Source organism: Trematomus bernacchii, unplaced genomic scaffold (genome assembly GCF_902827165.1).
Source record: "Trematomus bernacchii unplaced genomic scaffold, fTreBer1.1, whole genome shotgun sequence".
Taxonomy (NCBI): domain Eukaryota; kingdom Metazoa; phylum Chordata; class Actinopteri; order Perciformes; family Nototheniidae; genus Trematomus; species Trematomus bernacchii.
Window position 1 is genome coordinate 4,008,855 of NW_022987573.1, and position 13,522 is coordinate 4,022,376.

Genomic DNA, 13,522 nt, shown 5'->3' on the forward strand with positions numbered 1-13,522 from the left:
TGCTGTATATGCAGCAAGGCCAGGTGAGTGAGTCTCTTCTGGGTAACTGTGTTACGCAGCCAGGTTTTTAGGCGACGGAGCGCCAAGAAGGATCTCTCTGACGAGGCCACGGAGATGGGCATGGAAAGACACAGCTGGAGGAGATTTTCCCCGTATTTGATGAGTCCTCTTGTTTTCATGTGCAGGCTGGACATATACACAGCCAGTTCGTGAACAGTGCAAAAGTCCTCATCCTTCGTAAGGTCTCCCAGCATCCTCATTTGCATGTGAAGACCAGAGACATCTATGTTTCCTGGTTTTCCTATGCTGCAGCCCGCTCAGCACCCCCCCTTCCCGCGTCCCTGTGTTTAAGATACTCATTCATTCATCACGTCTCTCAATGATTCAGTCCTCTCATAACATTAATTAATTTCCATACCTAGACCCTTATGATCCCTTGTGGATTAGAGATTAGACAATCAGATTCCTTTCCCTTCTCAAACACCCCCCCCCCTATTATTTTTAGACTTTATGACATCATCCCCCTTTGTGAATCCCTGTCTGCTCTTTCATACGTGTTTCACTTTTTTTAAACCTTTTATCACTAGCCTCTTGGTGTTTTATTGATCTGTGTTTAATTGTGTTGCTGTTTACTAAGCTTTTCGCTATAGATCATTCCAGCCAGCAAAAATAAGGTCACTCTTGAGATATAGCCTTATTCTTTATTTTCTATACTGATTTATCAGCATAGCACGAAATGTTGGTTGAATTCTAAAATAGTAATTCTCTGATCGCATAAAAAGAAAAGGGTAAACTGCTAACTAGCTCACCTGATGAAAATGGTTTAGAGCGCTCTCCACAAAGTTGCGGCCTACTACGAAGCCTACTATTCTTTAGGGGACAAAAACCTTAAATATTTGTATATACATTACACACTTTCTTATAAATGAGTAAGTGTGTTATTATGATTGTACATGTGCAAATTGAGTTTGACTTAGAACAGACAACATGGCCCACCCCTGTGATCTTTGACGCCCCCAAAGGGAGGCTTGACCCCTGGATGTGAAACCACCAGGTTAGACGATGCCCTTCAACGTATCCGGCGTGATCTTCTGCTCCTCTGTGTCACAGGGTGTGTCGACGTCGCTGTCAGTGTACCCACGCTGGTACTCCTGCAGGACTGAAACAACGACATCGTGGCCAAACTGCATGGCGTCATCTATCGCCGTGTTCCCCCATCTAATAGATAGATAACACAGTGTAATGTGGAGATGGGTGAATTGTTATGATGGAGATGGAAAAGGACATTTTTACTACGTTTTTTTAATTGAATATGAAGATGAGTAACTCTATATTAAAGCCCCTACCTGTCTTTCATGTGAGGATTCACTTTACATACTTCAGTTAGGAAGACAACTGCTTCCACATGACCTGAAAGACAAAAGTGACCAGCGCCATGTTTCATCTACTCTCTTTTGAATATCAAAGGGATTATTAAATAATTAACTTTTGCTAATAGAGCGTCACCTTCTGCAGCAGCAACGTGGAGCGCTGTCCGAGAGTCGTAGTCTCTCTGCTCCATGTTCAAAGCTGAAAGAGCAAACCTGGAGGGATAACAAAGGAACAGAGGAGAGCGATCACATGTGGAAAGGATGATACGCATGGCAAAACGTCAGAAACTAAGTAGTTAAAACCCTACAAATACATAAGTAAGAAGCTGGGTATTATGAAAGGCAATTCTTCTGATTTGACTTACCTCCTGAGGGCCATGAGGTCTCCACTGTAGGCTGCAAACATCAGGTTTACCACCGACTTGTTCTAATGGATCAAAAGGAAATATTACTATATGATAACATACTTTTTCTTAAACATTTCACAAAAAACTATATATATGATTCTCACTAGCCTCATAGAAAATTGCAGATACACTTGTTAGCCTGAACTTACTGGATCTTCATCTGATCTTCTCCGGGGGTCGTGTTTCTTGGTGAAGTGTCTCAGGTTGTCGTAATTGTGGAAGTTGAAATGAGACAACAGATCCTAGTGAATTAAGAGTTGATTAATATTTGACAGACCAATATGAGAAGGGATGACCTAACAGGGCCTAAAGGTCTGTGAGCATATCATTATTAGTAACAATACTCATAATGTACCTTTTATCAATTAATACAAATATACATTGACGCTATGATTTCCTTTGTTGATTATTTTATTTGATAATAGTTTTAACTGTATTTTATGTTGTTGTGTATTCCCTACAGCAATATAATATCTTCAAATGCAAAAAGAAAAGAAGAAAACACAAAACTATAAATGGGGACATGCCTGCATACCTGACAGAAGTGAATGCCACGAACACTGTTTCCCAGCCGATCCAAAGGTGGAGACCAACACATCATACCCATGACGTTGGGGACAACCAGCAGAACAGCACCTGAAATGCCAGATTTAGCAGGCAAGCCCACCTGAAAATGAGAAGAAAACAAATAGTGTCAACCTGGATTCAACATCTCGTGCTACCATTTTCAGCAACAAAAGAAGCAACAGATGCTTATTTTCCAGGTGACTCACATGGAAGGCAAACTGTCCGGAGAAGTCGTACATGCCGCAGGAATGCATGAGGCTCAGGGTGTTGCGAACGGCTTCAGCGCTCAGCACACGCTCGCCTGTGATTGGACAAATACCCCCGTTGGCCAGTGTGGCCGCCATAACACTTCCTGAATCACAGTTCACCTCAATAGAGCACAACTGGAAAAACAGTCGGAGGAATCATTTGAAAACTTTGGAAATGCACTTTATTGCTGAGGGTAAAGGCCGATTCTAAAAGCATTAACTCAATTTGTATCCAGTGGTGGAATGTTACCAAATGCATTTACTCAAGTACGGTACTTTATATATTTTATGCTAGTTATTACTTTTTCTCATACAGAGAGTGATATCAATTTTCTTATTTAACTTATTAAAATACACTTATTTTCAAAATGACAAACCTTTCTTAGAAAATGTTTTCCACAGAGTACTGCAATGTTACCTGAAAGTAGAAGTCAAGTGCAGCCATCATGTCTGCATTTTCAGGAAAGCACTGCAACCGTTCAAATCAGAGTGAGTACATACTGAGCAAATACATTTTTTTTTTTAGCACTAAACAAGCATTGCGGTGATTGCAATTCAACAAATCAAAGTAAATAAAACTCACTCTTTTCTCCTTGAGGTAGTAACCAATTGCATAATTCCTATCACCGGTCTCCCTCTCTGACTGGAAACTTTAGAAGATGACAGCTATTTAGAAGGTTGCATTGTCTGGATACAAGCCAATGAGGTGGCATTTTCTGAAGCACAGTACTCACGTTGCATTGCTGAAGCCCACATACTCTGTACCAGCCAAGCTTTTCAAGAAGTCCATCACCTGCAAGGAGATTATATGTGCACGTGGTTCAGTAGGAAGGCCAAACACATGTGGAATAAAAAAAAAGTCTTTAAAAGGGTAAAGCATTTACTCACATAGTCGAACCTCTCTGCCTTATTTGAATGAGGCTGTCAACAGAGGGAGAAAAAAGTCACTTTCTGATGCCAACAGGCAGTGAATCCCTATAGATGGCAGTGTTTGAGTACTTTGACACCAAAGCATATATTTGTTTCCAGTAATGGGTGTGCTGCGAGCTGTGACGTGTACATGATGTCTCTGAGCCCTCAGTCCATGTGGCAATGAGCACACGGTGGCCTGGGGGCTTTTATGGCTGTGCTTAAATTTCACGGACCGGTAAGGGAGAAATACCAAGTTGTTAAATTAACAAATACGGACCGTAAGCACATTCATATTTAATGACTCTACCTATAAAGGTTAAGGATGGTATCTCATATAACTGTGAGTTGGAGGGCAGATTGGAGAATTCACCTCATGCCCAATAAAGGAGTTTATTTTATTTATTTCCAGGTGGCTTCTCTCTGGTGCTCTGACAAGTATTTGTTTTAAACTAATGATATAGATTTCTGGCATTTAAACTTATTTTTGTGACCAACTTTGTATTAATCTTTCAAGTCACAATATGGCGCTAACATACAGATACAATCAAACAAATGTAAAACCAGAAAAAAATGGTCCAATTAAAATGTTAAAGTGATAATTGTTTCCAGTGGTGTATATAAAAAAAGCTATTTTCTGCTGCCTGAGTGTAAACTATTTTTAAGTGTAAGACCTCCTCAGTATGTATATACAAACAATGTCCCCTCAACACACCACACAGGAGCGAGGTTCGCTAACACACCTTCTGTTCAGGGGGCTGTAATTGGACAGAAGCACACACACGCCCCTGCTGTCAGGCCCACACACACACAGTACCTCCCTCGCTGCTGAACCTGACCTACATATGATAAAAAAGTCCAGAGTATGTCCTCATTCAGCTGGAATACGTCAGGGGAAAAATACACAACCATATAAGGCTAAACTCCACCTCTCCATGTGTTAAAATAAGGCCAAGGCTCACAGATAAGTGTGATGGTCAGTCGCATGGTGATGACCAGAGTCCAGATGCTACAGGACCCAAGTGACCAGACATTACATTAGAGAGTGCAACATCACTAATAGCTTCAGCGTAAAATACATAGCATTACTTGGCTTCTCATCGTTGGATGCAATCATTCAGGCCTTTAAAAATCCAATAAATGTACAATATCATTTTCAGAACCATACAGATAATGTTTCATAGCACAATAGGAATGCTTGCAAACACTTCTATCACACAGATTGTAAAAAAATTCACATTTTACAATGATTTCTGTATGCACATTTCTAGTATACTTGTGAGTGGCTCAGGAATAACAAGGGCCCATGCATGGACTATAAGAACAGCATGTGTTCTTTAGTGAAATGGTGTAAAGGTTCAAACAAGAGGACAAGATTTCATGTTGCATACTACAGACTTCATTTTGCAAATGTTTCTGTCTATATTATTATATATTCTGAGTTGTAAAACCTCTGCTTCTACTTACAGTACAATCAATGTATTCATTGCAGACAATCCTTTTGATTTTACCTTAAGTAAAGAACTGATGACGATAGCTCCGGCGTTCACCATCGGGTTGTGTGGTTTATCTGCACAAGAAACAAGAGTGTGTTTTCACTTATTAGCCCTAACCATGAGAGCAAGACACTGCTGAGATTAGAGGAGATATGTCATCTGGGGAACAGAGAGTAACATCCGCTAATAAACTCAAAACATAATATACAATTCTCTTTTCTCAAGAGGGGAGAATAAAATGGCAAATTGCTTCAAAACTAAGTGGTATAAATTATTTCAAATATTCCATCTGGACAACAAATCCAGTAAAATCCGTCTGCTTTTTGCCCTATCTTTGCTCTGCCAACAACCAGAGTCTGGTGAAATTACTGATGACCTGATTTGATAAGAGTCAAATACCATACTAAGGGAAAGGAGTTTTGTATAGTTTTGTTTTTTTACAAAACAAGGTTCATATGTTCACTCAGTATTATTGTTAGCTCTTGTTATTGTTTAAAAAGGTAAACAGGAGCTACAGTTTGATTACACTTACCTTCGTCATTTAGTGACAGTTTGTTGAACTTGAATCCACTTGGCTCTTTGCCCACAAAGCGGTGAACATGCTCGGTGCCGAACTCGTGCACGGCGATGGCATACTCCAGAGGCTTCACACACGACTGTAGACAAAAGGGAACCTTGGTGTCACCCACAGAGTGTCTGCATGACATGAGGATGTGATGGAGAAGAATGGAAATAAAATGGAGGAGTGTTAGTGAGGGAATACACACGGTGGAGGTTTTCAGAATGGAGCACACATTAAAGTGAAGATGTTACTGTACCTCTGTCCATCGATTGTGCACAGAGATACGCCCCAGAGATCGGGACTGAACTTAGCCAGCTGAGGAATGTAATCAGCTACCTACATGAACACACACATGAGTGTTACTGTAATGATCGAGCGGATAATGATTCATTATTGAGAGTTAGTAACTTACCTGTCCTGCCTCCTGCTGTTGTGCACTGTCATACATCCTGTCGATCTGCTGGGTCAGCTCATCAAAGTTTGGTATGATGAATTTTTTTCTAAAAGCCTTTGTCAGCAGCATGATGTTGTTTCCCGCACACCTACAGGAGAACTCATCATTAAACAGACATCATAGGAAAACATTTGAAGACATTTAAAAAACTCAATCTTGCAAAAATACCACAAACAAAACTAAAATAACCACCTCATGGCTTTAGGCCTCCGCCAACCAACAAAGTTGCAGTTAATACACATTTCTGTCCAAACAGCGTAAGGGCCTTTCAGAGGAACAGGGTTAAAAGAAAAGTTGTAGCCATGACAGTGGACACGGCTTCAAATATGCATGTTTGTGCAAACATTAAAACATGGATGCTTCAGATAAGTCTTTAATCAAGCAGCACCAAAAGATTATCAATAAAGGTGGGCACGAAAGTTTAATGTCTAATTTAGTGTTCAACTTAAGGTGAACGCACACGCGCACGCACACGCACACGCGCACACACACACACACACACACACACACACACACACACACACACACACACACACACACACACACACACACACACACACACACACACACACACACACACACACACACACACACACACACACACACACACACACACACACACACCACACACACACACACACACACACACACACACACACATTAGACCTTTTGATGTCAATTTATACCTTTTAGACATTTTCTGTGAAATGTTTTCATAATTGGTGCAGTGATTCTTGAGTTGTGGCCAACACTTTTTCTCTGGGATATTATCCAAACATTTGTCAAGAAAAGTTTTGTTTCTTGGACTGAAAAACTGCAGCCTTATTCACGGAGACTGGTTTTGCCTGAAAAATGATTGTATAACTGAAACTCCAATCAATTTGTATCTAATTGAAATGCTCCACTCCTCACTGGGCTTTCATTATTTTCTTTTTCATCACAATGGATTCAAAGTGACCTGCTTTAGACCAATAGATACCCAGCTAAAATAGTAAGCACCCACTCCTGCCTATATCAGCAGAGCCTCATAGTTATTAGAGATTTTCATACCTACTGTATACATCGTCAGCAATTTTGAGCGCTTTCAAGGAAAGGCATATACATTCTGTCACAGCTGGTTTGAACTAAAGATATCTGACCCGCTGGACTCACTAATCCAGGGTGATGTTTGCGTGAGGCCACCGGGAGAGGAGAATAGAGAGAGCTTGCATTATTCACATGGGTCAATTCCTAAAAAAAAAAAAAGGATATACTGAAGCTCTCTCTATTTCTAGTAGCCTATTTATATAGTGAGATCTTGAGTGTTCTTCAGAAGAGGATAAGCTTACAAATCAAAGAAAACAAGCAGAGAAAGAAAGACACAGCCAATTAAGTTTGACAAAGACTACCAGGCTGTGTTACCCTCTGCTGTTCCAAGCCAAAGGATGAGACGTAGTGTATTACACTTACAAATGACACCATTTGGCAACAGACTGCATGGAGCTTACAGATCTGTTAAGTGTACTAATGAAATAGCCACAGCATGGGGCTCAACCAGAATGATGCCCCCTTCTTTCTGCTCCCTTTACTGCTTTGACTGCCCAGTGTGTGTGAGAATTTGGTTAGTACTGTAGCAGCTGTCAGCCGTAAAACGCCTGTCTCTGTCAGTCTCTTGGACTCAAATAGCGCTGATCACTGAATACTCCTCCTGTTACTCTTGTACTTATAGGAGTACAAGAGTAACAGGATATTCTCACTTTATATATACACTTCCACGGACCCAAACTGACATAGTGGCATAACCTGTGAATTTACAACTTCCATGTCTGTCACATGATGCCATTAGGCCAAACAGGACATTGGTGAAGAAATGTCAGTTAATAATCAATTTTTTCGAGTTAATGAACGTCAAACACTAGTTAGCTTTTCTTTTTAGGTACTTGAAAAATATCACCTGGCTATCTAGGTAATTTCCTACTTGGGTTTCATGTGCCACTGAGCCATTTTCCTATGAATGAATGACCCCATCTCACACTCTCTATTCAGTTCTCTTTACACTTCCAGGAATCTGCCTTTCTGCACTGTGTTTATACAGAACAGAGTAACCACACATTGGCTCTAGAAGTGGTCTTTCACATTTGTTGGGTTACCTGAAGGAGAGGTAATCATATTCTCAGATTCATATGCAGGTTTGATAAACCAATTGGAATAAATAATACATTAAACTGGTTATGCAGCAGTGACAGAAACTGAGTGTTTTATTAAAGCAAATATAGAGAGTGCTCTGTGTACTTTTGACATGGAGGTAAAAGTTCTTCACTCCCCCTGTGAATAACCGTGTGCATAACTGCGTTTCCATAAATACACAAAACTTTTCTCACCTTCTGAAGAGCTTCTTGTCCATCATGACCGGCCCGACAGAGTCACGTGAGGATTGTCGCATTTGACGTACACAGTCACGTAGGCGAGGGTCAGAGGTTAACAAACCTGTTTTTCTTAAAGCCTGGAGAAGAGGGAGAAGAGATGGTTTTGAGCGACAAGGGATAAAAACATTGGAATCGTTTATGCATTCATCAAACACTTTGGATCAGGCACAATAGTGATAATTGAATGGCTATTAGCAGTGTGTTGAACATGTGTACATAGGGTAAGTGGAGGTACACTGTTGGAGGAACCTGTGACCTGAAACTTTCCTCGTCATAACTACACTGTAGCTATGTACGTATGACTAATAATAGCTGTTAAGGAATAATTCTTCTAGATATCTAACCTTTTGCTCTGTGACGTTTTTATGATCTACTCTGACGTCTGTTATCTCCTTTAAGGAAAGGCCTTGGTGCCATATGTGTTGTTGTTACCAGTTTGTGACCGGTCAACTTGTCTGGCACGAATGGTACTTGTTGTGAGAACGCTGAGGCACTTCTTTATCGGTGTTTGTGGACTCCAAGATGTGAAATCTTTGAGGCCATGAGTGTCGGACACAGGTGGCTCAGTGTTCCCAGCTGTTTAGTCTACTCCTTCAGAGATGTTGATTACTCTCTGTGAACCAGTTAAAAGGTCTAGCATAGAGAGAGGCTCTTCAGAATTGACGTGGCAACTCTACCGTGAAGTCAGAACCTCTGACTCTTTGACTTGTGATGTGAATCCTCCGGCCGATACTCTGAATAAACCCATCAGTGTTTGACATCAAAAGCTCCAACTCTCACCGTGTCTCCTTCCTGAGTCGGTGACTCCCAATGCATTGCTACACAGAAGTTTCCCCCACAATAGCCTTGAACCTTGAACTTGAATAGTGAGGGATAGTGACTTCAAATGATTGTGGGTGCCCACCTGGGTATAAGAAGTAAATACAGACGTAGACTGAATCACTTGAAACCTTCTCGTAAGTCACACGTCAGGCAGCCTGCCACTGTCTCAACCATGTGCATCTATTTTGGGGACGCCATGTGCACGACCCTCGGCTGATTCAGTGAGCTAACGGCAGACAAGCACATGGCTGCTTTTGCTGTTATTGAATGTCTTTGTGTTATTTTTAGCTAAAGGACAGGAAATTCTAAATGTAGTGCTGCCCTCATAGTTTTGTATGCATACATTCGCCTGCACGTGTAAGAACATTTTACGTTAAGATTTGTGAGCAGTTTTTGTTTAGCCACACACAACAGACACAGACAGGCCTTTCAAATGACAGCTTGGTTAGCATGATGAAATAACTAAGTACCTCATATGCCTAAATCTGTATAATATTAACTCTTCATACACAGTCATTTAAAGCTGAAACTAAATGTATTGAAACTATCAATTAATATATGAGTCAATCGTCAGAAATGTCATCAGATACAAGGTTGATAAACAGTTAATTATATATAAATACAAAAACACTTATTTGTTGAATAAATATGTTGCAGTTATTGGTCCTGTTTTTTTTTGGGTTGTCAGATAGAACAGGCAATTTAACCAAGTAGGACCAAACAATTACTTGATAAATAAAGACAATAATGAATCAGCAGTTACATTTTTAATCATAGTTTGTCAGGGTACTATATTTAAATGATATACAACTTACATTTTATATTTTATCTAAGCTCACTAAAAGGGCTTACCATTCAATTCACTTTCATGTGTATCAGGCAGGATTGGAAAATACATTTTGTCTTGCTTTGTAAGTTTGAAAATATATTAATGGAAGATAAAAGAAATTGCAATCTCAATACAAATCAGCTTGTTTCCAAAATGTTCTGATATTCAGAGTCATTCTCTTGATACTAGACCACTGATTTCCCATGTTATATCTCCATTTCTACATCAATGGAGAGAATAAACCCAAACTCTGCCTTTAAGAACAAGTATTGGAGATTGAATATTAAGTGATAGTATATAATATATAGTATCTGTTTTAACAGGACACATATAAACATTCAAGGCAGACTATAACACTAAGTGACTTGTAAGGATGAAGGGTTTTGCAGTTATCTTCTAACATTGATGTTGACTTACACTTTCACCATTAAGTCCTCTCCCAGTCACCTCTACAAACACACCAGGTCATCCGTTGCACGACAACAAGCCACTTGTGTTGACACACCTCTCTTCTCCTGAATGCATGTTCCATTTTAAAATTCCTGAGTTGTCATAACACCCAAGTCAGCAGATGTCCATGTCTGCCTTTTTTTAATGTGACGGTCTTAAAGGTCATGCCACATGAAACTAAATGAGGTATGCATTAGCACGTTATCAGAGCGCACAAAAAACCCTCGCAGTCTATGTCTTAGTTATCTTCCGAAATATGTTTGTATATAAGATATAGGAAAGAATACACTTTTAATGGGTTCACAAAGCATTACATAACTTCAATACATTGTGTGTACAGGAGATACTGGCACCAAATCAGGGTTAATGAACAGTGAAAATGTTATGGTGGTTACTTCATTTTTTAATCCAGATGTTAGTGGGTATTTGTGTTTTTTTTGTTCAGTGGGAAAGCCTTAACTAAGCTCTTTGGTTCTGTTGTTTAAGTGAAATGCCCTTGATCTAATGAGCCATCTATCACATCAGCAGGTACAAAATGTTAAGATAGTGTTGTAATGAAACCCCCATTATAAAAAGGATAATTAAAAAATGCATGGTGTTCTCTAATGGCGATTACATCACCACCTATAATTAGTCCTATTACATGACAAAGTCCCTAAACACCTTCTTGACTTGAACATGCATTCAGATGGAGATGCTCTGGATTCCTGTTTCCGGCTCCTATATCATTCCCCAAGGTTGATTTAACCAAAGTCATAGGTGCTTTTCGGAAATACAATACTGAGGCAGTGCCACATATGTCATGGAAAGTCATAACAGTTCAGGGCGTGACTGAGAAAGTGTGAGTGTGTTGTTTACTCACAGAAATGAACTGGGACAGTGGGATTGTCTCCTTGCCTTCAGTGATGGTGTAGAAAAGCAGGTCCTCCATACTGGACATGAACCTACTTCTGCAAACACAAAAAACACATAAACATGTTTGCACCTTTTGTTATGTTTGAATTTGCATTGGCTCCAATGTTTTCAGACAAAACCCTGAGATGTGTGTCAACCTTTACGTCAATAACATGGCCAGTAGTGAAAATACTGGCATCATGACAGAGGCTGTGGCCTCTATGCCATGTCTAAATATGTTTACAAAAAACAATCATAAGCAAAATTCATTTAGTCATTAGTGCAGTAGGCCTATACAAATGCGGGCTTCCATATTGTTTGGGTCTAGTATATAAACATGTAACCTACTTTGAAATACTATTCACAATTTGTATGTTAATAATTGTACTTATTATAGCAAGAGTTGGAGGAAAAAAGAAAGAAAAATACAATTACAAAAGTAAACTACTAACAGCAAATAGCACAACAATCCTATGGGTGTACATGTAATTTAATTACCATGATAATAAAAAAATGGGGAAATGGTTGTTTGCTTATTTACCAATAATAAATAACAAGTTTGAAGACACACTCTGGTGTTTGAGTTATGTAACGTTAGCTAGAGACACAATATAGTTAGCTTAGCATAAAGACTGGAAGCCATTGGGAATAGTTAGCCTTCCTCTGGCTAAATATTTAACAAATATAGCCAGCTATATCAAACCCAATAAACCAAACACAGACTTGTTATTAACAATGTTTTTTAAACTTTAGTTTGTGAATGAATAAACAATCAATACTATAGAAGGCTAATTTGTAAGTTTCAGAAGAGCAGTTGGCGTTTCCTTTTTTCATACCATTGGACAGAAACATGCTAACTGTTTTGGCCTTGTTGCTAAGCTAAGCTAACTTTCGTCTGACTGTATCTTCATGTTTAGAAACGAGTGGAATCGATCTTCTACAATCCTAGCAAGAAAGTGAATATTGGTAAGAGAATTTTCCACAATATATCTTACACAAAAAGTCTAACAATTTATCTAAAAATATTCATTTTGGAATATTTCAGTCTACAATTATTTTATAAGTGTGATGTTATGGTAGAAATGACTAAAAGCTTGAATTATGGGATTGCCAGACATGTGAGTAGGCCTTCACCAGACAGTTCACTCATGAATATTTGATCCTTCACGGGTTTATTGTTTGTTTGGATGCTCATTAGCTACTTCTTCAATAATAGGTAATGGTATTATTACACTACCATGACATTCTTACTTACAATGGGACATAATACATAACATAACATAACCACTAAGTAACACAACAACCAACACTAACTTCTAAATAAATCACTTAACAACTCATCCAATAGGATAAATAAGTCATCCATATCACATCACAACAGAACAAACACAAAACAGAAAGTCATATAATGTTCTGATCTTAGCTAAAACATCTTGTATTTCTTATATTTCAATATGTAAATGTTGTGGGGAATTATTCATTATATATGTTGGCGAATTATTGGTGATTTATTCATTTAGACACAGCATTATGTGACCTACTTGGGGTGTCCTGGGTCCGCATCAGGGCCCTTCTGGTGGAAGGCTCTGTGGGTGTGGTGTGATGCTGCAGCCCAGCAGGGGAGAGGCACAGGTTGCTGGGTCCGGGACAAAACAATGTTGTCAGCTCCACCTCTGCTGGAGATCCCTGCATTTTTAAATAGCTGCAAGATTCCCGGGTTAGCTGTCCTCAGACTTTTCAGGCAGTGCATTGTGTGATAAGTAGGGCTTAGTCTTTAATAATTCAGAGGATGTGTTTTTTCCTCTTCCCAGTAGCTTATCCAGAGAGATATTTGTGACCAATGGCCCTCTGTCCTTTGCTTTAATAGCAGCTGCTGTCCTACACACTGGCTCAACTACAGGCTGTGACTCGGGGGCGGGGCTGTGACACATGCAGCATGGTGGGGTCAATAACCTGCAGCTACTCAAGCCAAACTGGTGTTTGATTATAGGCAGAGACGGTTTAGAAAGTTATGGAGCATATTTGACTTAGGTAAGACTTATTACGTTAGCTTAGGAAGGAAAATAATATGTATAAACATTTTACAAAGTTATATTCCTACTTGTGTTT

At 39.4% G+C, this 13,522-nt stretch overlaps 1 protein-coding gene across 1 annotated transcript; it reads right to left on the reverse strand.

The window, feature by feature from the left end:
* On the reverse strand, positions 1-13,209 carry LOC117479535 (glutaminase liver isoform, mitochondrial-like). Its single transcript, XM_034126561.1, has 18 exons — positions 12,955-13,209; positions 11,382-11,469; positions 8,374-8,495; positions 5,972-6,101; positions 5,816-5,895; positions 5,530-5,693; positions 5,013-5,071; positions 3,481-3,513; positions 3,327-3,385; positions 3,176-3,242; positions 3,011-3,061; positions 2,551-2,727; positions 2,313-2,444; positions 1,927-2,019; positions 1,736-1,797; positions 1,507-1,583; positions 1,347-1,410; positions 1-1,218 (listed from the first exon to the last, which is right to left on the reverse strand). Exons 1-18 carry the CDS (start codon positions 13,161-13,163, stop codon positions 1,056-1,058), a joined length of 1,830 nt encoding a protein of 609 aa, XP_033982452.1. The 5' UTR covers positions 13,164-13,209; the 3' UTR covers positions 1-1,055.
* Positions 13,210-13,522: the final 313 nt, after the last annotated feature.